This window comes from Bos taurus, chromosome 15, assembly GCF_002263795.3.
Source record: "Bos taurus isolate L1 Dominette 01449 registration number 42190680 breed Hereford chromosome 15, ARS-UCD2.0, whole genome shotgun sequence".
NCBI lineage: Eukaryota > Metazoa > Chordata > Mammalia > Artiodactyla > Bovidae > Bos > Bos taurus.
In genome coordinates, this window is record NC_037342.1 from 31,645,970 (window position 1) to 31,672,691 (window position 26,722).

The window sequence follows — 26,722 nt, forward strand, 5'->3', positions numbered from 1 at the left end:
ACTTTTATGGAGGCTTAAGTGCTTGTCAAGCAGACAAGAAAATAAGCAGTTGAATATTATTTTCAGTCTCAAGGAGGTAGAGAAGAATGTTTGAAGCAAAGGGCGTAGCAGAGCAAATTCTCATAGAACATAAACCGAGGGATTGAGAAAGGGGTAGAGCAGCACTAACAGACATTCTGTAATCATGAAAATGGTCTCTGTGGGCACTGTCCAAAATGATAGCCCCAGCCGCACACAGCCACTGAGTTCTTGAAATGCAGCTAGTGTCTTGTGACTTAGGAAATGCGATTTTAATTAATTTAAATAACCACATGTGGCTAGTGCCTATCAGATTGAACAGGGCATGGACAGAATAAGAACAGACAGGGAACAACATGATCACGCATGAGGTTTTTTAAAAAATTAATATAATATGTCCTGTGTGGGCTCTCCAGTTGTGGTGTATGGGCTTAGTTGCCCTGAGCCATGTTCTCCCACCAGGGACTGAACTCACATTGGAAAGCTAACTCTTAGCTACTGGACCACCAGGGAAGTCCCTACACATGAGTTTTAGAAAGATAATTTTGTCTATCTTGTGGAGATAGACAAGGGATGGGTAGAGACATTGATCTTGTCTTTAGGAGTATGCTCTACAAGGGGAGAGAAGGGAACGAAAGAAAAGTGAGTCAAGGACATCTCAAAGAAGCAAAGTGTATATAGTCATCTCTCAGTATCCACGGGGGATCGTTCCACGCTCTTCCTAGATATCAAAATCCACAGATGCTCAAGTCTCTTAGAAGAAATGGTGTAGTACCTGCATATAACCTATATATATCCTCCCATATACTTTAAATCATTTGTAGATTACTTATAATACCTAGTACAATGTAGCTGCTATGTAAATGGTTGAATATGATATACATGTAAATGTCATATAAATAGTTGTCTTCTCCAAGGCTGTCTAAACCAGATCTAATGCAGGTTCTTTACCATTCGAGCCACCAGAAAAGCCCAAATAGTTGTCTACACACAGCAAGTTCAAGTTTTACTTTTTGGAATTTTCTTTTTTTCCTGAATTTTTTCTGTCTGCAATTGGTTGAATCTGTGGATATGGAATCCCTGGGTTACGAAGGGCTGACTATAACTAATCACACCCAATCTTATACAGTATTCATTTATGCATTTATATACACTGTATGCAGTATTTGTGAGCAATAATGACCCCACATTTCTTGCCTTTTCCCCTAGTTGCTCATAGGACATCTAACTTCTTAAGTATCTCTGAGCGTTCCCAAGGGTACCTGAGCTCACAAGTATGTCTACCAGTAAAGCATCCATGTAGCACCCACCTTGCTCTTTCTCCTCTGTGCATATTTCACTCAGTTCTTCTCATGGTCCTTGTCACTGAAACTACTAGATGTTGGTCATGTCAATGATCCTAATACTTCCAAAGCCATTCACCCTATGGTGCCAGAAAGACCCTTTGTGCTCTGCAGAAGGAGGAAACAGTTTCTTGGCTCACCCTCTCCTTGATCTTCAGAACATTTTCTTTAATCAACTCTTCTCTGGCCCCTCTCTTAATTCCCCTAAGGCTTACCTATGGGATAAGTCAAAACAAAACAAAATAAGAGAAGTAAGTCCCCAGGATTACCACCAAGTCCCTTGCAAAGAATTTTGTCTTCCCCACTCTATGAACCAATAACTACCTCTGTATGCACATCACGACCCCTTACCTGCTGCCTAGCACACACTACATGAAAACACACACACCTCATGCATGAAGATCTTGTCAACTCCTAGCTCTTCAGCTAAAAGACTGAAGAGAATTCAGTCTTTTAGGGACGGCGCTTTCAGCCAGCACCATCCCTATTCTTGCAAAAGAAATGGTCGAAGAAGTACATAAACCATCACAGCCCAACAGTGAGATATAATGTGTATAGAGCTGGAGCAGTAGTATAGGATAATGTGAAGTGCGGGCACTTAACTTTGGTGCCAGACTGACCTGAATTCCAATCTCAGTCTGGTCACTTTGACTAATTGTCTTGGGTAGATCACTTAACCTTTGTGAATTTCAGTTTTCAATTCTGTAAAATACCTACTTTGGGAAGGTCATAAAAAATCGGAAGTAGCTTATATACAGTGCCTGGTATCTAGAAGGGGCTCAATAAGTGAAAGATGCAATCACTACATTGGTGTTGGAGCACCGAAATCTCAGGATGCCGCAGACCTTGAGACAAGGACACGAAATAAAGGTCAGAGTGCTACCACATCCTTACACAAAAGCATCTTGGGACAGTATTCGATTACAGCCTAGAGCTCGCGAGTAAGGACACTGAAGACATAGAAAGGAGGGGAACTGATCAGGGTCACCGGTAAACTAGTGACCGAATCAGGACAAAATTCTAGGTGATTCTGGAAACTTTCGGCTTGCTGCTCCTTTCTGTAAGACAGCAGCCTCTCAGAGTCCCGGGCTCGGCTCTGACTTGCCCCTATTCCACTCTGATGCGACAATTTGTACTCCTCCTTTGCACCCAGGGTGTCCCCCCATGACGAGTAAGAGAAAAAGCAGATGATGAAGTGTGTTTCTAGTGACTACCCGGCCGCCCGCGACATCCCCGTCGCCACGGCAACCTCAGCTAGGTCCTGGAGGACCGGTTCCTCCGGCGCCCCCTCCCATTCACGCAGCGGACGTGACACGTGCGGCGGGGTCACGTGTTGTTGTTGGGCCGGGAAAGCTGCTTCCGGGTCAATGCAGGACACAGGGCTCCGGAGGCCGGAGTTGGGGACGAGGTGAAGCGGAGCTGGTCCGGGGCCGGCCGTGAGCAGGCCCGAGGCTGAGCGGCGGCCACGGCGGCGGCCGGGAGGGGGGAGGAGAGGCGCAGGCCGAGGAGCCGCCGCAGCAGCTCCCCCGCCTCCCGGGCTGAGGGGTGAGTGGAGCCCGGGCCTGCCGGCTCTGCCGGGTTGTCGAGGCCCGAGGGGCTTCTCTCTGGAGCCGGGGTGCTGTGCGAGGAAATAGTTGGAAGAAGTCGGAGCGGGACGAGGCCTGCCTGGGCGAAGGGGAGGATGGGACACCTGCCGGGGCCGGAGGGAGGATGGGGCCGGGCCTGCGCTGCGGCGGCGCGGGGAGGGCCTGGGCTGGGAGAGGGGCATGAGTTGGAGGAGGCCGTCTGGGGGAGCCTGTCCGACTTCCTGGGAGAATCAGGGCTTCCCGCTGTGCCCCGGGGCCTGGGGGACGAGGAGATGCCCCCCTGGCTGGTAGGAGATGGATATTGGAGATGTCTGGGGCTGCTGGGGAAATAGGAAACTTGCCTCTTAATAACTACTGAATTTAAAAAAAAAAAAAAGAGTACGTGTCCCCGGGGAGGTTCGGTTGGGTTAGGAGCTCCTGGGACACCAGGCCTGCTCCTTCCGGGGGCCCGTAGGAGCAAGCAAGCGGCAGTTTAAAGAGGGCTTTTGAGAGAATCGTTTTGCCCCCAGGACAACTAACTGACAATGAGGCGGTTGGGGTAAGATGGGACCTGGGAGGAGGGTACCCTGTCCGGAGATCTGGGAGAGGAGAAGAAGGGTCAGGATCTGTGAGGAGCTTCATTCTCTGCTGAGTTCGAGGTCCTCTTCTAGGAAGACATACTGGGAATTGGTGAAGCGAGGAGGAGAGGTGATACTGTCTTGGGGCACAGTGATTCTAGAAGTTGTAGTTCTGTAAAGTTGGTTGGAAGAGTAGAACTGTTTCTAGTCAGTTGAGGGAGGAGGAGCTCCTTGAAGGTTGCTAAGTTACCAGAAGCTTGTAGGCACCGCCTAGGGCTGGTGTTAGGGGAGGTTAGTTCTTTCAGGTCCTAATTCGGGCTTAGTTAAGGCGTGTCCTCATTCTTTTTTGGCTGCCTGGAGCTCTTAAATTGGTTTCCACGAGCCCAGCTTGAGCTAAGAGGTTGTGTAGGTGCTGAGGGCTGATGAATGTCTTTGAGTCCAGAGACATTTAGGTTAGGAGCTTTCAAACTTTAAAAAAATTATAGTAAGAATAACGTTTTTCATTATCATCTAGTACATACCCACATAGGAACAACAAGTTTCACAAAGCAGTACTCATTCTTACTACTAATGATGCATACTGATGATTGCTATTATATTTCATTCTTTTTCTTTAAGAAATGCTAACTAAACGCACTAAATTGATACACGGGTCATAACTTGCAGTTTGACAAACTGTCTCCAGGGCACATTTTTTTGGCTTCAATTAGTGTCTTCCTGTATGTTTCTAGAGAACAAGGATGATAATAAAGAGATAGGGAGGGAGAGTGGAACCCCCCTGGTGTAATTGACTACTTTTGTTTACATATTTAGAAGGTGTAGTAAATTGTACCATGATCTTTGATGTCTTAATTTGCCTGATCAGTTGATGAAATTTTGAAATAAGTATGTGCTTTTAATTTTCTCTGTTCTTTGCTGGATCTGAGAAATATGAGAGGCCTAGTTCCATACAGTTGATTCATCCTTACAACATCTTTAAGGTAATTTTAACGTTACAATGTTATACATTAATTTGCCTTTCTGCAGTATAAAAAATCTCAAGCTGAAACCCATACTCTTCCTACTCCAATAATTAATGCATGATATGCTTTTTCTGCATGATTTAAGGTGTAGATTCCTGGCTTTAGTAACTTAATCATAAACTTAAGATATCTTTCAGTTAATTAACATCTTAATTCTCCCCATGAAAATGACATTTTCATCTGTTTTTGAAACAGATAAGGTCCTTGTGTGAGTAGTATTATAATAAATGTTAACGAGTATTGGTGACCAAAGTGAGAAGCCTTCATGTGTTGTGATGTTTAATGTCCTTTTAAAAGTGTCACATGGCCTTTTGTTACAGGACATTGAGTGTCAAATGATGCTGCCTGATTTCAGTAGGTACATATTTATAGGTTGTATTTAAGACCAGTTCAATCATTTTTATTTTTGTTGAAGATGCCCTCATATTATTTGAAACCTGGAATTCAAAAGCACAGCCATCAGGAAAATATTGCCTGAAGTAAAGTTTACCACTAGGGCCACATTCTTGAGTAGATGCTTTATGAAAGCATTCTTATTATCTTCAAACTTACTGTATTATAAAATACATCTTTCTTACCTTTATTTTTTGACTATCTCTTGGTTGTTCTGCCTGCATGTATCAGTCATCCTTTAAAAATTACGTTTAACTCAGGTAAAAATTTGTTTTAAAATGTTTAAAAGTTTTCTTTGTGTGGTAGATGTTTGGGACATTAAGGAAGATTCTCATTAATTCCATTTTTCTGGGAATCATGTGTATCTGTCAATAAACAGTTGTGGTGAATTTACCCTGAGTGATTCTGTGTGCTTTTTTTTTTTTATAGTTTTCCTTTCTATTCTTCAGCTTCTTCCACCTGTCTATACCCTTCTAATTTTTGCTCTTTTACCCTTCTAATTTTTCCTTCTGAACTGCTGTGGGTTTGGAAATTAGATGCTTACCTTTGTTAGAACTTTGAGTAAAATGAGATTATATTGCTCTTAATAATGTTCTTTCATTTATATATATTATATATTAAGTATAATATATATACATGTACTTTTTTTTTTTTTTTAGTGTATGAACTATGTGACATGTATTTTGCAGGCCTGTTTGCTGACTTCTTAGTCATGGGCTGTGTTTTGAATAAGTGAACTGTATAGTTTGGAGCTTAGTTGGTTGTTTAAGAAAAAGTTGTAAAAAGTAACATGAAACTGGTCAGACTACAACTTGGACTTAAGGGGTGAAGAAATCATTTGTTAATAGCTGTGATTGTTGCCTCTGCCCCACATGCAGTTCATTGTCAAGAGGTACCATTCTTCCTTTTTTTTTCATCTTTTCCAGTACCATGTTCTAGCTGTTAGTTTTTTGAGATTGGAACGCTGCCAGCCTAACTATTCCCATTGTTGTTCTCAATATACTTGATCTTGCATAACTTCATCAGAGTACTCTTCCAAAGAATATTGCTGTGATTTATCATTTCCCTCCTCAAAAACCATTAGCAATTTCCCAGAGCCAGCACTGAATAAAACCCATAGTGTTTAGGTTGACATTGAGAGCATTTTTACTGACATTACTTTTCCAGCCCTAAATGCAGAGCCCCTGTTCCTGCCAAGCTGTCTGCTTTTCGAGCCTTCCTTTGCATGTAGCATTATTCCTGAAAGTCTGCAGGACTTTCTTCATGAAATCCTGCTCATCTTCATTTCGTTACAGCTGATCCCTCTTCCTTGAAGTCTTGCTGTTTTGTTGATACTACTTCTCCTGTATCACTGTATAGTTACCAATTGTGTGTCTGATTTCTATCCCTTTTAGATTGTAAACTGATTGAGACAGGAGGCTCATATATCCTCAAACCTGTAGAACACCCTGCACAGAGTTGAGTATAGTTCATGGACCAAGACAGTTAAAATTGCAGATCTCTGGAAATTCCACCCTAGACTTACTGAATCAGAATCTAGGAATCTGCCCAGGTGATTCTAATGTACAGTAATGTTTAAGAATTGCTGACCTAGCATGATGCATAAAATTGCAGTAGATACACACACAGTTTTTTAGCAGATAATGTAAGTGAATTGAGCAGTATCAGTTCAGCAGATGGGTTTAATTTTAGGGCTTTGAACTCGGGCAGCCTAGATTTGAGTCTTTGACTCGTTAGCCATCTGACTAGACTCTCTTTGCTTTAGTTTTCTGATGTGTAAAACAGGGTTAGTAACAGTACCTCTGATAAAGGTCGTGAGAACTGAGTAATAACATGTATAAAACAACATAGTACCAAGCACGTAGTGAACTCAATAGATACTATGAAGTGTTGTCATGTTGATCATAACAGGGGTCATCAAAGTAAGGAAACGAGAATAGACTTTATGTCAGTCATTGTGAATACACAAATTACTCATGTTTTTAAGAATTCAAGCTTAAGATTCATTTTCTATTGTAGACTGACAGTTGAAGGATCTGTATGGCATATAAAGTCATAAAAATGTATTTTTTCCTTCTTTAGAATGATTGATGCCAAATTAGCATGTTAGATTCCGCTCCCCCCTACCCCATCTCCCTGAAGGAGAATGCAAAATTCTGTGTGTGTGTGTGTGTGTGTATATATACACACACACAAACACACCCCTGGGTCAGGAAGATCCCCTGGAAAAGGGAATGGCAACCCACTCTGGTATTCTTGCCTAGAGAATTCTATGGACAGGGGAGTTTGGTTGGCTACATAGTCCATGAGATCGCAAAGAATCAGACATGACTGAGGGACTAACGCTTTCACAGACACATAGTTTTCAAAATTCCTTTCCATCTGTAATACTTCTCATTGGTGTTCTTGATTTTCATATCACTGTCAGAAAGTGCTAATTCATGTTTATTGAAAGTAAAGTTCACTGTTTTATTCATCCAACAAATATTTGTTGCCACTTGCCTGACACTGCTTTGTAGTACACTGAACTGAACTGACAGATCCCTGCTTTTGTGGGACTTGGGTTCTGGTGGAATTTATCACTAAATTAACAGATAGTGATAAGTGCTGTAAAGAATGAAACAGTGAAGTGATAAGTGCTTGCTGGTGGCAGTGTTGCCATACTTAATGAGGTGGTCAGAGGCAACTTGGTTGAGAAGGTAGCATTTGTGCTTAAATTTATTTGAGATTTAAATGCTGAGATGAAGCCAGCTAAGCCAAGAGCCAGGAAAATGGCATTCCTGTAAAAGCCTTAAGAGGGGGAATCAACTTGGCAGGTTTGAGAAGTAGAAAGCCAAGCCAGCTGAAACCTAGTGGGCTAGGAAAAGGGTGGGAGGAGGTAATCATAGAACAGGTAAAATGAAGCCCTGAAGGCTGTGGTAAAGACTGAATTTTATTCTGATTGTGAAGAGAAGCCTTTGGAGAGTTTAAAGGACAGGACTTACATTTTGAAAAGATCACTTAGATGATCTTGGAGAATGAATTATACAGTCATGATAGACTTAAGAGGAACCTCTTGCCACAGTCCTAGCAAGAGATTAATGAAGGCTTAACCCAGAGTAAAGTAGAGGAAATTGAAAGAATTAGGCAGAATTGGGGTGTTAGTGGCTCAGAAGGTAAAGAATCTGCCCACAATGCAGAAGACCCGGGTTCGATCCCTAGGGAGGTAAGATCCCCTGGAAGAGGAGATGACAGCCCACTCCAGTATTCTTGCCTGGAGGATCCCATGGACAGAGTCAGACATGACTGAGTGACTAACACACAGAGGTTGATTAATTACAGGGGGTGTGAGAGGAAGAGAAAAATGTGACTCTGTAGGTGGGAACTAGTAGAGGAGGAGCAGATTTGAGGAAATTAAGAATTGATTTTGTTTCCTATGTGCCTCTCCTTGGTTATTCACCCCCACTGTCCAAGGATACCACAATTCTGAATTTTTTGTTTATTATTCATGTAACTTTTCTTTACAGTTACACCTATGCATGTAACCCTGAACAATGCAATGATTAATTTTCTATGTTTTTGAATTTTAAGTGGAATTATACTGTATATATTCCTGTGACCGGTTATTTTATCCATTTAACAGTGTTTTTAAAAGTCATTTGTATTGATAAGGAAGCAGTCATAACGAATGACCAATTATTAATTCCATTGCTGTGTAAACATATTATGAATGTAACGGAATTTATCCAGCTGCCTATTGGATATAAGGGGATTTTTTTCACCAGCGTTTTTGTAATTTCAAACAATACTGTTGTTGTGGACACTTGTGCTTTTCTCCTGGTACACATTACAAGTTCCTGTAAAGTTACACTGAGAATTGCTGTGTCACAGGAGGTGTGCATATTCAGCTTCACTAGATGATGATGAACGGCTTTCCAAGGCATTTGTATTCCTACTAGCAGTGGAAGAGTTCCTGTTCTTCCACATTTTCTCCAACACTTGGTATTATCAGAGTTTTTAAGTTTTGCTAGTTTTTGTAAAATGATAGTTCATTGAGATTTAAATTTTGGTCTTTGAATATTATTGAACATCTTTTACATATATTTATTAGTCTTTTGAATTTTATCTTCTGTTAAATACTTGTTCATGTCTTTTGTCCGTTTTTCTATTGCATCATTTGCCTTTTTCTTACTGGTTTTAGTTCTCTATGTTAATTACATGTGTTGCAAGTATCTTTTTCCAGTTTCTAGCTTATCTTTTTCTGTGTGTAATATCTTTTGATGATCAAAAGTTTTTCATTTTACTTTTCCTTTATGGGTTCTTTTTGCGTTTTGCTTATGAAATAGTTCCCTAAATCAAGATCTTAGAGCTGTTTTCCTATTTTTAAAAAATACTTATTTTTTTCTCATTGGGATAAAGTTTGCATTCAACATTGTAGCTGGATTGAACCTTTCTGTGTTGTGAGATGAGGAATTCCCCTTTCACTCTTCCCAGATCTGTATTTTCTTGTCCTTGGGCAGTTCTTGTGTAGTTCAGCTTTTTTCCTGCTAATCTCTATGCTGCCTGCAGCCAGGTTTACACAGACCTGTTTCTGGACTATCCATTCAAGTCCATTGATCCATTTTTCTTCCCTTCTGAGTTTTCTTTGCAAAGTACAGTTGATTCTTGTTATTCATGGTACTTACGTAAAGTTGCCATAATACCAAATTAGTAAATTTGTAACCATTGTTCCCAGGGGAAATATAGGGTTAGGGTCCTGCCAGTCTTTGCTCACATTTTCATCAAGTGATTAATACCTAACCTTGTTTATTTATTTATTTTTTTAACCTTGTTTAATATGTGTTTCTGTTTAAAGACACTGTATTCAGTATATATTGTTGATTCATTAACTTTGGATTCATAGTGATTATCTCTGTAGTTCATGCCTGAATAAATCTTATCTAACACCTGTTTTTTCCATAAGGTACATCAAAATCTTATGTTTAGGCACACAGCAATGTGCTGAGGGGCCTTTTCCTATAGTAAGATCAACAGAAAAGCACGAAAATATAAAAAACCTGGCACTAAATAGATCCTGAAAAGGACGCTTGTTTACAGTATGAGAGCTGAAACAAGAAGGCAGAGTGAGGCCTTTTTTCCTCTCTCAGCTGGAAACATACTGTCAGGTGACTCATTTTTTTCTTTCTCTGAGAGTGTCTGCAAATGACCATGAAAATGCTGCAAGTATTGATTTTGGAGTTACAAATTAATTTGAGTTGGTGAACTTGCAAATAAAGAATTTGCTAATAATGAGGCTCTACTGTATTATGAAATCTGGGGAGACAGTTTTTCAGCAACTTTAGCACTTTCCCTTTCCTCTTATGCTTACACATATATTTATAATATTTCATTTTAAAAGAATGATATAATGCAATGATTCTCTCATATATAAGTTGTAGTTGACGGATGCCATTAGTTCAGTGGGCTTCCCTGGTGGCTCAGACGATAAAGAATGCAATGCGGGAGACCTGGGTTCAATTCCTGGGTTGGGAAGATCCCCAGGAGGAGGGCATGGCAACCTACTCCGATATTCTTGCCTGGAGAATCCCCATGAAGAGAGGAACCTGGCAGGCTACAGTCCATGGGGTCACAAAGAGTCAGACACGACTGAGCAACTAAGCACAGCATTATCTCAGTGAAGATAGTTCATTTTTGAGAATATTTTTATTATTATTACGTTGTTATTTAGTTCATAGGTAAATGAATAGAGAATTTTAGGAAAGAATTGTGAGCTTTAAAATGTTGGAAACAAGTCCAGATTATTAAACCATATTATTATGTCTTGCATGAGGATATTTTCTCATAGGTACTATTAGTAACTTAAGGCATACATTTTATAAAGGCAAGTCCCTTTGGAGATTGTAATTTAAATGTTATCTCTATTAATCCCTCATCCATTAGTGACATTTTCCCATGTGAACATCAGTAAAGGAGTCCAAAATAAAAGATACGATTATGTACATTATAAATCATATCTGTTACAAATGCGTTTATTGAGACTTGGCTAATTTATCCCTCACTCACTATTGAAGATCCTTAAGTGAATTGTTGGCACAATTTGGTAAGTATGCTGAGAGAGTAAGAACCAGACACTTTAGATTTGACCTATATTCATCTTTGTTTTTAAGTATATTTTATTTATTCCTTGATTTTTTGAAATTTTATTGTGGTAAAATATATATAACGTACCATTTTAACCATTTTTAAGTGTATGTATCAGTGGCAGTATGTACATTCACATTGTTGTACAACCATCCCCACCATCCCTCTCCAGAGCTTTTTCATGTCCCCACTCTCCCCAGCCCCTGGCAACCATCATTCTATTACACTTCCTATCTCTGTGAATGTGACTACTCTAGGCACTTTGTATAAGTGGGATTATATAGTAGTAGTTCTGTGTGTAGTTTATTTCACTTAGGGTTATGTCTTCAAGGTTCATTCATATTGAAGCATGTGTCAGAATTGCCTTCCTTTTCAAAGCTGAATAATTCTCCATTGTGTATACATTCTACGTTTTCCTTATCCATTTATATGCCCATGGATGTTTAGGTAATTTCCATCCTTGGCTATTGTGAATAATGCTGCTATGAATATTGGTGTACAAATAGCTGTTCAAGTCCCTGCTTTCAATTCTTTTGATATATACCCAGAAATGGGATTGCTGGATCGTATGTAATTCCATGTTTAATTTTTTGAGAAACTGCCAAACTGTTTTCTGTAGCAAGTACACCATTTTACATTCTCACCAGCAATGCACATATATTAATTTTTAGTTACTGTACTGTGCCTGTTGATCTAAAGATTGGCATAAATTATTAAATCTTATGTATGAGATGTACAGTATAGTATGGATACCAAAATCATATATTCGGTATTAAATCTACTGTGGTTATAGTTTTTGTGGAAGAATTCAACTTGTGCTTGGAAGCAAGAATTTTTTATTCTGCTACTGATTCATTGCTCTATCATGTGTTGTCTTATTTTTGGAATCCCCATGGAGAGGTAGACATAATTAGTATTTCAGTGGTAGCTAAGAAGCATTTTCATAACTAATCTGTTTGTTATATCCCTGCCTTTGATATTTTTAAAAGTACATTTGATATGAAAAATCAGAAGTGATTAAGAAACTCATCTATTATCATATTTATTGAGTGTGGATTATGCACAAAGTTTCAGCCCATGATAGAAGGAAGCATTGTGATATGGTTCTTAGCCTCAAGAACTATACTAAGGATTTAAAACAAACACATGAAAATCACAACACTATGCATTAGTTAACAATGGGAGAAAAGTGAAAAGAATCCATGCAAATACATGATTAATTACCCACTGAATATTTTAGGTAATGGATAGGCTGAGCTCCGCTCAAAAGAAGCATTATGTTGGGAGGTATCTGAAGAGTCTTCATCTCCAAGTATTCTGAGCCGGGCTTTGAAGAATGAGTAAAACTTAAGACAGGTGGAGAAGGGAATACCTTCTAGTTAAGGAGGAATGACATTATAAATGTCAGACATTCATTAATTGGCATTAATTAGCATTGACCTAGGACCAAAAAATATTAGATCAAAACTATTTAACAATAATTGTAAATAAGTCCACCAGCCCTACATTACTGTTTCCATGAATGGTAATGAGAGTAATAATCGGAGTAGCAGGAGGAGTAATAGCTGGTATTTAAGTGCTCTTCCTGTGCAAGGTGATGTGCTAAACATGTTTTACTCATATTACCTCCATTCATTCAGCAACCCTGTGAACTAGGAGTTAGGGGCTATCTTTTACCCCTTTTATGAATGAGGAGACTTATTAATAGAAACCAAAGTAACTTGCTCACATACAGAGTGGTAGAGTCAGTCATGATTTACATCCAGGCAGTTTGGTTGCCCTTATTACCACCAGGCAATATATACTACTATAGCACAAAATATGGCAAGGGCTAGTGAATTTTTTTTAATAACCTGTAAACTTTTGCAGCTTCTCTGTGTGGCTGTTTACAAGAATGCTTTGTAAACTCTAGAAGGCTGCAGAGTGATGAGCTAGTAGTCCATTCCTACGTTAAACTTAATAGGTAGGTACACACAAGTAGAGATGATGGGGTAATCTGTTCTGTAAACAGCTGAATAGTGACCTTAAGCTTGTGTATTCACAGCTGAAAGATAGTATGCATGTATAATTTTCTTCTAATGAAAACCGGTACATTCAGCAAACTAATATTTAGTGCTTTTTGGGAGGAAGGAGAAGTTAAGAATATTTTCCCCCCTTTGGTGACTAGACCAGTCAGTACAGCTGCTTAGTTTTGTGGTTCAGTTACTTTAATGTAGTTACAAGAGGTATTTTGGGTGTGATGGTTTTCATATATTTTAATAAGTTGGATTTCTATGATTTATGCATGATGCCGTATACTATTGACATGCATTTTTTTTCTTTTCTTTTTTTTTTTTTTGTAGTGAAGACAGCATGGCTCAACAGATTAGGAATACAGAAAGTATGACTTAGCATCCTGGTTGGGCCACAGAAACCTGAGCAGGTCACCTCAGTTTCATGTCCTGTGTAAATAGAAATGTCAGTCTGTCTGTTTGAGAAGGTGCCTGTGGAAAATTACTGGGCTTTAAAATGATTGTTAATCTCAGTGTGGGGACACTCAGCTTTCGGGGAGCATCGATTCAAGAGTAAATGTTTCTACTCGTGAATTTTGAGTAAGTGCAACATAAAAGCCTTAAGATTTTTTTTCTGGTCCATGTGGAAAGATAGGGGTTGTTGGAGATTTGTTTGTAAAGGAGTTGAAAAGTGGGGGATAAGGGTGGAATTCTTGGAATTGATTGAAATAAGGGGTGAGGTGAACGTTAAACTTTTTGTTGTTCTTGTGATTGCTGAAAGTTGATGAAAAGTGCTTTTCTATATTCTAAAATGCCTAATTTAGTAGGGATGTAGATAATTGGTGTAAGCCAACATTTCTCACAGAAGCTATGGGAATCAAGAAAGAAGTTCTTAGAAATAGTTTCATACAAAGAGATGCTTACATCTAAGTAGCAGTATTTTCTTAATCTTTTTCCTCTCAAGTACTTTCTCATTAAAATTATAAAGTTCTTGGGCTAGTTCATTTGGATCAGAAATTTCGAGTGTTGCACAGAACAGACTACCAGCATGAGAGTCAATCCTGGTTACTAATATGCAGCTGTAGATGAGAAAACTTTGTCTTTTGTCCAATATCAAATGTGCTTTGTGTGCAGTATGGTTCTTTAGTAAAAAAATACAGACAGCTCTGAGGCCATACTCACTGATAACATAGAGTCACAGTTTTAGATATCTCTGGTGCCACTAACATCATTACATAAAGAATTTGGGTTAGATATTGTGGTGCTTTTAAGGAGAATGAACTGTGCTGTGATACGTGAAAAGGATAGCAGTGCCCTACTAATAGTCCAATTCAGAGGCTGACCAGGAGTCTGAATTCACATTTCATTTGGCAGTGTTGCATTTTTTGAAAAAATCTTCTAAGAAAGAAGATTTCTACCAAGAAAAGTTGATGTGCCACATTATTAGGTGTAGCTTAGTATACAGCTGAGAAGGAGACTTTGAGAAATAGGGTGGTTCATAGTAGGGTGTGAGATCCTGGTGTGTTATGATAATGGACTTATCAGCTGCACTCAAGTTTTGCACTTGGCATGCTCAGAGTCAGTTGGTGAATTGGTAAGCCATAATTCTTGAGAAGAGCTCTGAAAGGTTATTAGAATTAGTTTATTTTCCTTGCTTTTCATCCCAAGAAGGCATCTGCTTAGTATATTACAAAATGTTCAAGGAGGTAACTGAGGTAGAGTTGCCTGTATATGTACTTTATGATAAGGGGAAGCAGAAGCGCCGTACAGAATGAGACTGTCTAGCCTAAGTATGTTGACTTGGACGGTATCTTTAATGTGTTTCTATGGGAGAGATCACTGTCATTCATGAGTTCAGCAGCAAAAGCTTGTTAATGGAATGTTCCACAGACCTCAAAATGATTATATAGGTATTTATTTTTGGATATAGAAAGTTTTTCATGAGCTGTTTAGTGAAAAGGCAGGTTACAGAGCTATATATCTGAAAGTAATTTGATCTTTGTGTGAAAAGCATGTCTCTACATAGCATGGAAAAAATGGTCTGAAAAAAATACACACCGTAAGGTGTATCCTCAGGCTTTTAGTCTACTTTATAAATCTGTCAACCAAAGCTTCCTCCTGGTGTGGCTGTGGCTGTAAATATGCTTCAGATAAGAAAAGCTATTTGATAACAGTTATTTACATGCTTAGCTAGTGAAAAGTGAAACTCCATCTACATGACATAACAGTTTTTTGGCTTATTTTCAGTTGGTAATTTTTAAAAATTCAGAGTGTATATCACTAGTATTTTTAAAGCACTTTTTTTTAGAAAAAAGCTTATCAGTAGACCCTTTTCTCTTTATTTTTTAATATAATTTTTAATTGAAGTATAGTTGATTCATAACATTGTGCTAATTTCTGCTGTATATTCTTTTATAATATCCTTTTCCATTATGGTTTATCCCAGGAGATTAGAGATAGTTCCCTGTGCTATACAGTAGAACCTTGTTGTTTATCCATTCTAAATGTAATGGTTTGCATCTACTAACCCCAAACTCCTAGTCAATCCCACCTCCACTTGGCAACCACAAGTCAGTCTCTATGTCTATGAATCTGTTTCTGTTTTGTAAATAGGTTCATTTGTGCCGTATTTTAGATTTCACATGTAAGTGATATCGTATGGTATTTGTCTTTCTCTTTCTGACCAACTTCACTTACTATGATAATCTCTAATTGCACCCATGTTGCTGCAGATGGCATTATTCTGTTCTTTGTTATGGCTGAATAGTATTCCATTGTATATATGTATCACATCTTCTTTATCCATTCCTTTATTGTTCTTTCTTTTAAGCTTTCCTGGAGGTAAAAATATGTAAAATACAGATATGCTTTCCCAGAGTAATTATGTTTTATTAGGGTACACTCTTGCCAAGGATCACAAAGACGTAGGAAACAAAACAACAAGCTAAAGTCCCAGCTACCTAAAATGTCCAAGAATCTGGCAGAGTTCGGAAATAATGGGGATCTTTAAAAACAGGAAGCTTTCTGGGGATGAGGTTAGGAATCCCAAAGTAAAAGCTAAACGGGCTTTGAAAAAAACTTCCAAAAATTAAGAAAGCTAGTAGTACTAAGAGATTCTTTGACACTACTCAGATTTTCCTCCTTGGCTTTGTTTTGTTAGTTTTTTTGACCTCCTCCATGCCATTACCGCCCACACCCCAAAACTCATCCTATAAATTCCTCTTTCAAAATATAACAGCTCTCTATCTCTGAACACTTCACTTTTCTTCATCACCTGTCCCATCTCTTCTGTTTTCATCTAAGCATCTCAAAGGCATGGTCTATACTTAACTGTCTTCACTTATTTATTTCCTTAACTCTCTAAACTATGGTTTTTATCCCCTTGTCTGTACTGAACATGCTTCCTCTAAGGTGAACAAACTCCTACTTACCCAGTCCTTTTAGGGTTTTAAAAATTATCATTTTTGACCTCTTGATAGTGTAAATAAAGATTGGTAACCCCATCCTTGCAATATTCACAGCAATCTGTCAAAACTTCTCTTTTATCTCTATAGGATGAAGTCAAACTGAGCAAGGTCAGGCATGAGCTGACTGCCGTCCACTTTTTGGTCTGCTCCCTATGCAAATTTTATGTTGTAGCAAAACCACTTAATGTGTCTTGTGAAGTTTATCTTCAGTTGTTTCCTGTGCCGGGAATGCTCTTCATCCCATTAGCCTAATCTTTGTCATCTTTCCAAATGGCTGAGGACTCACCTCCTACTTCTTGATTATACTTACAAAAGTTCATCACTTCTTGTCTTTAATTCACTATTTCTGGGTGCCCTGTTTGAGGTATGTATTATCTTCCTGAATTTCCCTCTAGGTTGTGATGCCGTAGGGGCAGAGTTTGTATTTTATTTTCTCCTTTCTTTTTGCTTGGCACAGATGCAGTGTCTGGGTCATGTTTGTTGAATGGAACTACATGAGACTGTAAACTTTGTGAGGGCACACATTTCATAAATAAATGAACGAGTAAATAAGCCTAATTGGGACCACTTGGTAACATGCAAAAGAGAGAGTGAAAACTGGATATATTTGTTGTCTCCATTTTTATTAAACAAGTGGTGAAAAATTCTTCTTCTCAGATTGTCTTGTAAGGGAAGTAGGTACCTGAGAAGAGAAAAATGCCTGGAATGAAATGTCATCTGACCAACAGAACCGTTCCAAAGGTGAAATTGTGGAGCCTTTGGCCAAAATGTTTAACCTAAATTTTATTTTCACATATTTGGTAGCAATATATTAGCAGGTAGCTCTAAAGTGTGTTTTTCTCCTGCCCTTCTCTGATGGATAGATAAGATTGGTTAGTTATAAATTGTATCTGCATGGGTCTGTGTCAAATGGCTGAAAATAAACTTAAGCTACTTGGGAGTGCTTCCCTCTTCTTTATTATTTCTATGCTGTGAAAACTCTTCCTGAATGTTTAGCGTCATCCTGCACTAATGCATATTTTGAATTATTGCGACTTGTTATTGAGAGCTGTAAGTCAGTTTGCCACTATTTATTATTCCAGTAATTTGCATCTTGTAGGAAGCCCCAGTCTTTAGTTAGTCTCCACAGCAAGAGGCAACTGGGAGGCCTGAAGCTCCAAAGCATCCTTAGGCCGTGGCTTTGTAACCGCTGCCTCCTGGATCTCTTGTGGTTCCTAAGTCAGTGGTTTGGATACCATTTGGGTAATTTGGATGAAATATTGGGTAACTTATTAACACATTTAACTTGGTTAGCAAAAGAAATGACACTGGAGACCTGAGGGTGTTCTTCCCACCACTCTGTACACATCATAGTCATTTTCCCACTTCATCTCAACCCAGCCTCTCATTTTGATTGTAGTTTATTTCTGAGGCGCAGATGTGTTTTGTTCTGCTTTCTTTTTTGTTGTTTAGTCACTCAGTCTGTGTCCAACTCTTGCAACCGCATGGACTGTGGCCCTCTAGGCCCCTCTATCTATGGGTTTTCACAGGCAAGAATATTGGAATGGGTTGCCATTTTCTTCAGGAGATCTACTTGACCCAAGGATTGGACCTGCTTCTCCTGCATTGCAGGCAGATTCTTTACCTCTGAGCCACCAGGGAAGCCCTTTCTTTTTCTTTATCAGTGCCCCTTTACAAAAATATTTCCATTTAGCCACCATTTTATTTCTTTTCTTCCTCAATTCCCAGTTCCTTTAAAACTTATTATTTCTTTTAAAATTTATATTCCACATAGTCGAGTTTGGCATTTTTTTTTCCACAGACAGTTGACAATAATGACTTAAAAAACACTTTGACAGATCAGGTCAGTCCCGGATATTATCACTTAAAAATGTTTCGTATTTTGAAAAGATAATATATGGGAAAAGAAAGGGTGATATATGCATCTGGTGAGTTCAGGTGGTTCAGACAGGTACACAGTAAAAAACCACTCTCCTCACTTTGTTCCTCATTTCCTCTCTTTGGAGTCAACCACATGAATTTTACTACTTTTGTTTTATCCTTCTGGATATTCTACCTTCTGGAGATAGTTTATACATATATAGACAGATAAACCTATTTTTTAATAAGATTTTAAATGTTTTGGGACTCTGGGATAGTTTTGGAAGTTGTGAATGAGGCTGGTATTAATAGTGTTTATATAAAATGTAGTAGTCTGCCATAAAATTTTTTGGTGAAATAAATATTGGTCTTGCATACCAGCATAAGGCCATATCTTGTGTATCTTCCTCTCTTAGTGGTCAGATACGGCCTGTTCTCTGTTTCCAATTGTGTTGAGTCTCATACTAATTGTGACCTGATGTTGAGTCAAATTGATAGCAATTGAGGTTACTTAGGTAAATGGTTGTCCTGTTCTGATATTAATCTATTTGGCAAAAGTCTCCTGAGCTCCTTATCCTTGCACTTTCACCAGGTGCTTATAAAAAGAGCATATAGCATAGTCAGAATTTGAGGCACAAAGGGGTTAAGATATTCACAGGCACACTCCATGACTCGGTAAGAGAACCAAGCAACATCACCCCCAGATTCCTGGTTCCCTGGCTTGAAGCACCAATTCAGAACACTTTTATAAGTTTTTTAGAACTCTGCAACTGTGGAAGGTAATCAGATGTAACTTGAGACCAGTTCTTTCCATAGTAATAGATTATTGTTCCACCTCCCAAAAAACCTTTTAAAAGGCTCCAATTAAAGGTCTTTTTCCATCCTATATTTCCTCATTTTTCAGTCTATTTGGTTTTCAGTTTTCCTTTCCCACCTACTGTTCTTCCTCCAAGTGCCCCAACAGGTTTCGAGTAGATTTATGTTACTGATCCATTTTGCAGTCTTAGTGTTCTAATTCAAAATCTGTGTATTAATGCGTACAGTATCTGCATTCATGGAAAGCTGTTCCAGTAGAGTATCCTGGAAAATAACCAATGAAGTTGCCTAATATTGCTTTTTAGTCTTTAGAGAAAAAATAAAAAAGCAGACTACTTAGAAAAACTTAAAGCATGGGGCCATGAGGAATAACTTTTAAGTTCCCACGATTACTTGCTTACCAGCATTTACTTTAACTTGTATATGTTTCTAACGTTACCATCCTCATATCAGTTTTAGTATTATAATAGTCAGTTACTTAACCACCAAAAGCCAGTTTATTCGGGAATAGCCAGAGGATTTACAATGTGAGATGTGCAAACTATGGCAGACCATAGGCAGATCCAAGGAAGGGGAACTTGCTTTTATAGGGAAAATGAGGGGAGCTGAAGAGGGTGGCGTTACATAACCAAATAGTCCATTGAGGAAGCTGGGAGTCCGAAGTATGGCGGTTGGTTGGGCTGTTTTCAGTCTCTGGCTGGGTTGTCACTGGGTGGAGCATTTTTTTCTTCCTGCTGACTAGTAAAGTAGGCAACATCTTCCTGTCATAGATGAAGGCTTGCGTCTCTTCCTGTTTGAAGTAATTAATGTCACAAGGCAGGGATGAAAGCTCAGCCTATAGCCCTGTCCAGACTCCAGTTTTAGCCAAGGTCTCTTTAATTCCACACTCAGCTTGTCTATATTTAAATTGTGATTAAGATTATTGTCCTTGAATGAAGAGGTTTAGGATTAAGTGAATGTGAAGCTTCCAGTTAAAAGATGCCGTTTAATCTTGGTGACTTGTTATTTTGACACTGACAGTTGAGCACCCTCCCACACAGTTTTCATTCTTTTGAACTGCCAGTTGTATGTATGGAAGATAGCAGTGCAACCTCTTTGACTTTTTGTTAAACGTTTCTGAAAGTTCTCTTGGCGTTCTGCTTGAGGCGGCCTTTGATCAGAACCGTGGGGCCTGTCACTAGTGGCATAGCACCTGCTCTGTGCTGTCTGTTGTCAGTGATGAGTTTACGTTGAGAAAGAACCTTTCTACCTGGAGGTTTCTGGAGTCATTGATGAAAATGCAGAGTTCGGTTTTGGCACAGTGCTGGGACAGAGGACAGCAGCATGTACTTACCACTCCGTGTGCACAGAAAGAACAAGCTCTCTTGTACTAAAACAGACCCTGTTCTTAAGCTCCCAAATGACAACCGTGACAGAGGGCAGCCCTATATTTTCAAGTTGACTTGTAGTATACTTGTTATGAAATGCATTTCCACTGTCTAAACTTTGATAGATCACACAGATAAAACTTTTGGACGTGTGGTCAATGAGTGTCTCCTCTGTGCTCTAGGTGTTTGTGAGTTGATGTCATAAAGTACAGAAGACGTGGTCCTGGTAGCGATCTAGAAAGTGGGCCAGGTTTAAAGACCACTTTTATATTCATGTCATTTTTACATTCCTACTGCAAATACAAGAGGAAATTTGTAGCTCATCCATAGTGGGAAAATTTGAAGTGGAAAGAGGTTAGATAACTAGTTTATGTTTTACCCAGCTAGCAATTGCCAGAGTCGAAGTTTTCTATGTTTATGTGCCTTTTACCACATTACAAATTCCTTTTATAGTTAGTAACAGTTCTGAATTTTAGAGATTTACAAGAGCCCTATAATCTAAATAACACATTTGTACATTTCAGAGCTCTATGGTAACCCTGAACTCCAAGAAGTATAGACATTAATATTGTCTTTTACAGAAAGGACATTTAAGCCCCAGAGAAACACAATGTCTTGCTCAATGGCACAAAAGTATTAAGTGGTAGAACTGGGTGGGACTTATATCTACTCCTGATCCTGAATCCTCTGCTCTTTCTACTTGGCATACCGAAAGCTAGTTATTTTATTAATAGTACTCAGCGACACTTATTGAACCATGACTGTGTGTAGAGTACTGTGCCAGATGCTGTGAATCAATGCTGAAGAAGCAGAATTGCATAGCATTGCTCACCTTTATAATGCCATGGTGGAGCCAGGACAGTCACATGAGGAAAATACCTAACATGAGTATAATTAGACTGAAAGCAAAAGCAAACCCAGGGCAGCATAGTGAAGTAAATATATCACTGCCAATGGTAAACAGTTTGTAGTGTTACCTGACCAGTACCAAACAGCCTTCTAGAAGGCTCATTCCTGCTAGTTTTTCCTAGGACCAGGTACCAGTAGTCGTTTTCATACTCTCCAGCTCTACTTGCTGCATCTCCATAATCTAAACTGTGTCAGGTCTCTCCTACTTTAAGAGGAAAAATCTTGGGCACTTGCTCCCCTAATCCCTACTCTGTCCTATTCCTGCCTTCCTTATCAGCTCATTTTCTTCCTCACCTTCTCATCAGAACTTCTCAAAGTGTTAGCTATATACTCCACTCTCTTTCCCTTTTTGTTTTCCTTCATGATGTTGCTTCCTCTACCTGGATCTTAAATATCAGTGTCCTGGAGAGTTCTGTCACCTGACTGTCCTTATTCATGATATTTCCTGATGAGGTCCAAAGCCTCACCTCAAGCTCACCTTTCTCACCCAACTTCAGTCTGTTTCCCTGAATCAGATGCCTCAGATTGAACATGTGTAAAATAGAATTCATCATTTTCCTGCTTGAAACTAGATCTTTCTGCATTCTCTTTTTACTTAGGGTTATCACCAGTGACCTAGTCACCTGGACTAGAAACCTGGGAGCCAGCCTTGACTCCGTCTTCCCCTTGGCCCCTAAAACTCCTGAAAAGCTTGCTTTCTAAATAGATGTTGAATCTGCTTGTACTACCACTGCGTCACTGGGCTCTCGTTGTGTCACCCCTGTACTTTGCAGCATCTAACTCTTCTCCCACACAGGGTCTCCTCTGTCTGAGATTCCTCTTTAGGTGATCCTGATGCTCTCTTGTTAGATTTCTTCTGGTTACTCTTCTATACCATTGTGCATTCTCTCTGCTCTGTTTAAGTATTCAAAGAAGAGTACTCTTCTTTGAGTACTCTTTATCCTTCTTCCTTTTTTTTCTGATTATTTTAGTAAAAAGTTTAGTTTCTAATAGAACTACAGAGGACAATTGGTGGCCTATATTTTGATTTATGTTTAATACAGATCAAAAGCCAGTTCCTCAAGATAATGGTAAGCAGGCCCACGCTGTTTGATGTTACCTTTTTTAACCTATGCATGAGTACTGGGAGTATGCTGGGATTACAGTATGTTTGTACCCTTAGCTGAGGTTAGACTTGACCTTGACAATACTAATACTAATACATTAGTGCTAATGATACTCTGACTTAGTTAGGATTAGGCTCATTTTTAAGTGACTGAAAAATTGAGGACAGTGGCTCAAATAAAACAAGGTTATTCCTCTTTTACTGAAATTTCCAGAGATATGCACTGAGCAGCATTATGGCACCTCAGTTCCATGACATCCTCAGGGACTTAAGTCCCTTTCAGCTGTTTGTTTCACCTTCCTTAGGATGTGTCTCTTGGTCACAACAGCAAGGATCTGTTTCTAGGCAATAGAACTGAGGAGACGGGGAAGGAGGACAAAGGGCACACTGGCTATCTTTTAAGGATTATTCCCAGAAGCCTCCATAGAATTCTTTATTTTTATCCCATCAACTAGAACCTATATACTCATTCCTCAGTAGAAGTAGCTGTGGAAGAAGAGAGGACTTTAAGTAACAAACGTCAATTCAGGGTCAAAGTATTCGTCCCATTCTTCAGTCTGATGTTTAATCTGCACCTTCCTATTGGCCCCCTTTCCTCCTATCGCGTGAACCCGTGCACCAGCCAGAGTCTTCCTGTTACACTTGGCTGATGGCCTTCTCTTCTAAATCTTGTAGCTCTTTTCATCTGTATTGCAGTTACCATATGCTGAACTATATTGCTGCCATTTGTCTGCCTATGTAGCTTCCCTAAATCATGAGATCTCACCACAGTATAAGTTCCTGGGGTCAGTGACCATCTCTTCTGTGTTGGCAATGCCTTGCTTAGTACCTTGTAAATAATTGATTATCAGTAAATATTTCCTGTGTGAATAAATAGACAAATTTTGATGATTTCTGGTTTCTTATAGAATTTTAGGAAAGGAAGATGGATCAACCTAGCGGGAGGAGTTTTATGCAAGTATTATGTGAAAAATACAGTCCTGAAAACTTTCCTTATCGCCGTGGTCCTGGGATGGGAGTCCATGTCCCAGCCACACCTCAGGGCTCTCCTATGAAAGGTAAGAAAGATGGGACATAAAACATTTATTTACTGGAACTTACTTAGGACATTAAACCAGACTATTGTCTTATTTGCAAATGATTCCCTTTATTTTGAATTATGAATTGAATAGCCTTTCTCCCTTTCTATGATTTTAGTTTCTTGGAAAACCTGAAAGGATTTATCTTCCTCCAGATTGGCCAAAAGGCATTTTAGTTGCACTCACAGGGCAAGAGCAATATTTGAATGAGAGTATTTCAAAGAACTTGGAAGGTAGAAGATAGTACAAGCCTGGCCTGTGCCCTCAATGACCTCATAGCCTATTGGATTACAAGATACTCACATTTATAAAAATGTATAATAACACAAGGTAGTTTATATTGAATCAAATGAATGGCACACTGATTGGGAAAGAAATTTAGGGAGTGAGTTAATACGAACAGGAAAGAGTTCAAAATTGTGAGATTTGAACTAATCCTTCAAGAAAGTAAAATTTGGTTAGAGAGGGGATAAAGACATTCTAGGAGGGGGCTTATGTGAGCAGTCATCTACAACTGGAAACATATAATGTGTGTTTTCGTTTTGCATTTTAACTTAATGTTGTAATTAATTGTTCTTGGAAATAGTACTTTGTCATTATGGGAGGTTAATATTAAACAGTGTTTTAAAGTTCCTATGTCCGAAGGTTACTAAATGTTTGTTATTTCTCAATACCACTATCTTACCACTCCATATAAACTGGAACAGCAGAAAGAAGTGGATTTCTTACTTGATCATTTTTTTAGGATCTACTTCCAGCCTGAGAAAATTGATTTTGTGAAAAGCACTAAGTTGAAAAATCATATTATTTGAGGCCTCCATTTATAAAATATACTTTTGTTAGTCTTTGTTTTATATCAAATAGGAAAAAAGTGGCTGAATTATCATATTGGTCCTTTTTATTAGAGATAGGAAGAGTGATTTTATTGGCTTATTTTTGAACAAGCAGTAGTTTGACTGAATTCATTGAATGGTTTAAGACTCTGAAATATATTCCCTCATAATTATATATTTTTGAAAGTCTCATTTTTCTAAGGGACAAATTCTATGTGGATATGAAAGGGGGTTGACTGATGGACAAGTATGGGAGAAAGATGTAGATTTTTAAATGGATTCATGTAAGTGAGGAAGATTCCTTGAGTTGATATGAACTTGAAGAACAGAATTGATTTAGCCGATACACTACCTAATGGTCTGAGATAATTTTCAAAGGCAACAAGAGGTGAAAATACAAATCAGACTGTCTGAGAAAAGAGCTAACCAGAATGATACTTTTGAACTAAATTTTAAAGAGAAAGAATTGAGGCCATGAGAAGACAGTGGCAGCCCTGCCGTGAATCACAGGGATCTAACATCAGATGATAAGGTGACAGTGTGGGTGATGGTTCTGTTGTTGGTAGTTGAGCTAAACAGTCCTGCCAGGAGGTAAAGCCTCCAGGACTCCTCAGTCTAGTACTTCTAATCTCCTCCTGGGTCATATTTGGCTATCTCCCCCTTGAAATTCAATACCCTTGGATTCCATCACATCCTGTATTCTCAGGGCCTTGTGTAATTTCACATAATTTGATTTTGATTCCTGACGGTTCAGTGTATGTAGACAAGAATTAGGCTGACGTAGAACATGTTTCATTTCCCTTGTGATTCAGATCGCCTCAACCTCCCAAGTGTATTGGTGTTGAACAGCTGTGGAATAACCTGTGCAGGAGATGAAAAAGAAATTGCTGCCTTCTGTGCTCACGTGTCAGAACTAGATCTTTCTGACAATAAACTTGAAGACTGGCATGAGGTAAAGCTTTTATATTGCTGAGTTTTGGTGAAGGGCAGCAATGACTCACTATATTATTCTGTGTTGCTATGTATGCTGCTGAATTCTGCTTCTCACTTGGGATTCTTCTCTGTATGTCTCAAGAGAAATAACTGATTGCTTCAACTGTTTCTATAGTGATTTTCCAGTTAACTTTGTTATTGCTTGTTTTTCATTAATGTGAAAAACACTGAGAAACTTTATTCTAGGCATCAAGAGGTTAATAAGACCACAGAGGTTTAGACTGCTAACAGTGCATTAAATTACCTATTGTTTCAATAGTTTACATATCCTGTGTTCGTTCTTTGCTACTACTTCACTATTTATTACCATAAATTGACATTAAAAATTGCTGGAGCTCAAAACTAAGGTTATAAAAATATTTTTTCTTGATACTGAAATTTATTCTAAATATTTTAGAACTTTTCCTTGTTTTATTGAGTCCTATTGGTGATTTGACGTAACTGATGCCTTTGACCTCAGAGTAACTCTGAGTTGCACAAATAATAGTATTATGACATTCTCTCTTGTTATTATATATAACATTACTACCTGATTATAACATGACCTGATATAAGGTATCTTTAAGAGAAAAATAGTTCTTCCTGCTTGATTTTTTACCTTAATTTAGGTTCTTATTTCTTGTTTGGACTACTGGAAAAGTATCTTAATGGGTTTTCTGCCTCAGGTTTTACTCTGCTTCCTCTAAGCTACCTTCTGCAGTGGTACCAGACTCCTTTAAATAATGAAACGTGGTTTTGAAGCTTCAAGTCCCTTCACTGATTTTCACTGCCTACAAACAATGGTTTGAACTCTCTAAGTGTGACCCTCCATCATGTGACCCCTTGCTATTTCCAGAGTCTTTTCTCCATCTTTAGCCATGTGCTTTTCTGCAGTTCATGATAAATCCTGACAAGGAAAACTTCCCTGCTTTTATTCATTCTGAATCTACTGTTCTCTTTCTCCTCTGTCTACCCAGCTGCTTTCTGTGTATCTTTCAAGATTTGGCCCAAGTTGTTGTTCCTCTCTGAAACTTGCCCTGACTCTCACTCAGGCAGAATTAGATCATCCACACACCTATATCACGCTGCTGTGACAGAATTCATCACAGTGTAGTGCAGTCACTGGCTTACTTGGCAGTTTTCTGCTGGACCATGAGCTTTTTCAGGGCTTTCTTTTTTATCATCAGCAGTAGCAGTCTAGGCTGGAAAAGAAAATAGCAACACACTCCAGTATTCTTGCCTGGTAAATCCCACGGACAAGACGAGCCTGGCAGGCTACAGTTC

At 38.8% G+C, this 26,722-nt stretch overlaps 1 protein-coding gene across 5 annotated transcripts in view; it reads left to right on the top strand.

The window, feature by feature from the left end:
- Nucleotides 1-2,727: 2,727 nt before the first annotated feature.
- Nucleotides 2,728-26,722, top strand: part of TBCEL (tubulin folding cofactor E like) — a 66,420-nt gene continuing 42,425 nt past the window's right edge. Inside the window, exons 1-6 of one of the 5 annotated variants that reach the window (XM_059874945.1) lie at nucleotides 2,728-2,906; nucleotides 4,431-4,484; nucleotides 12,909-13,002; nucleotides 13,382-13,630; nucleotides 23,463-23,612; nucleotides 25,279-25,418. In XM_059874945.1, the coding sequence (XP_059730928.1) occupies nucleotides 23,480-23,612; nucleotides 25,279-25,418 (273 nt within the window). In that variant the 5' untranslated portion in view covers nucleotides 2,728-2,906; nucleotides 4,431-4,484; nucleotides 12,909-13,002; nucleotides 13,382-13,630; nucleotides 23,463-23,479. Of the gene's footprint in view, nucleotides 2,907-3,403; nucleotides 4,485-12,908; nucleotides 13,003-13,381; nucleotides 13,631-23,462; nucleotides 23,613-25,278; nucleotides 25,419-26,722 lie in introns of those variants that run through there. The other 4 variants (XM_005216051.5, XM_024975502.2, XM_005216053.5 and 1 more) reach the window with 4 other exon arrangements.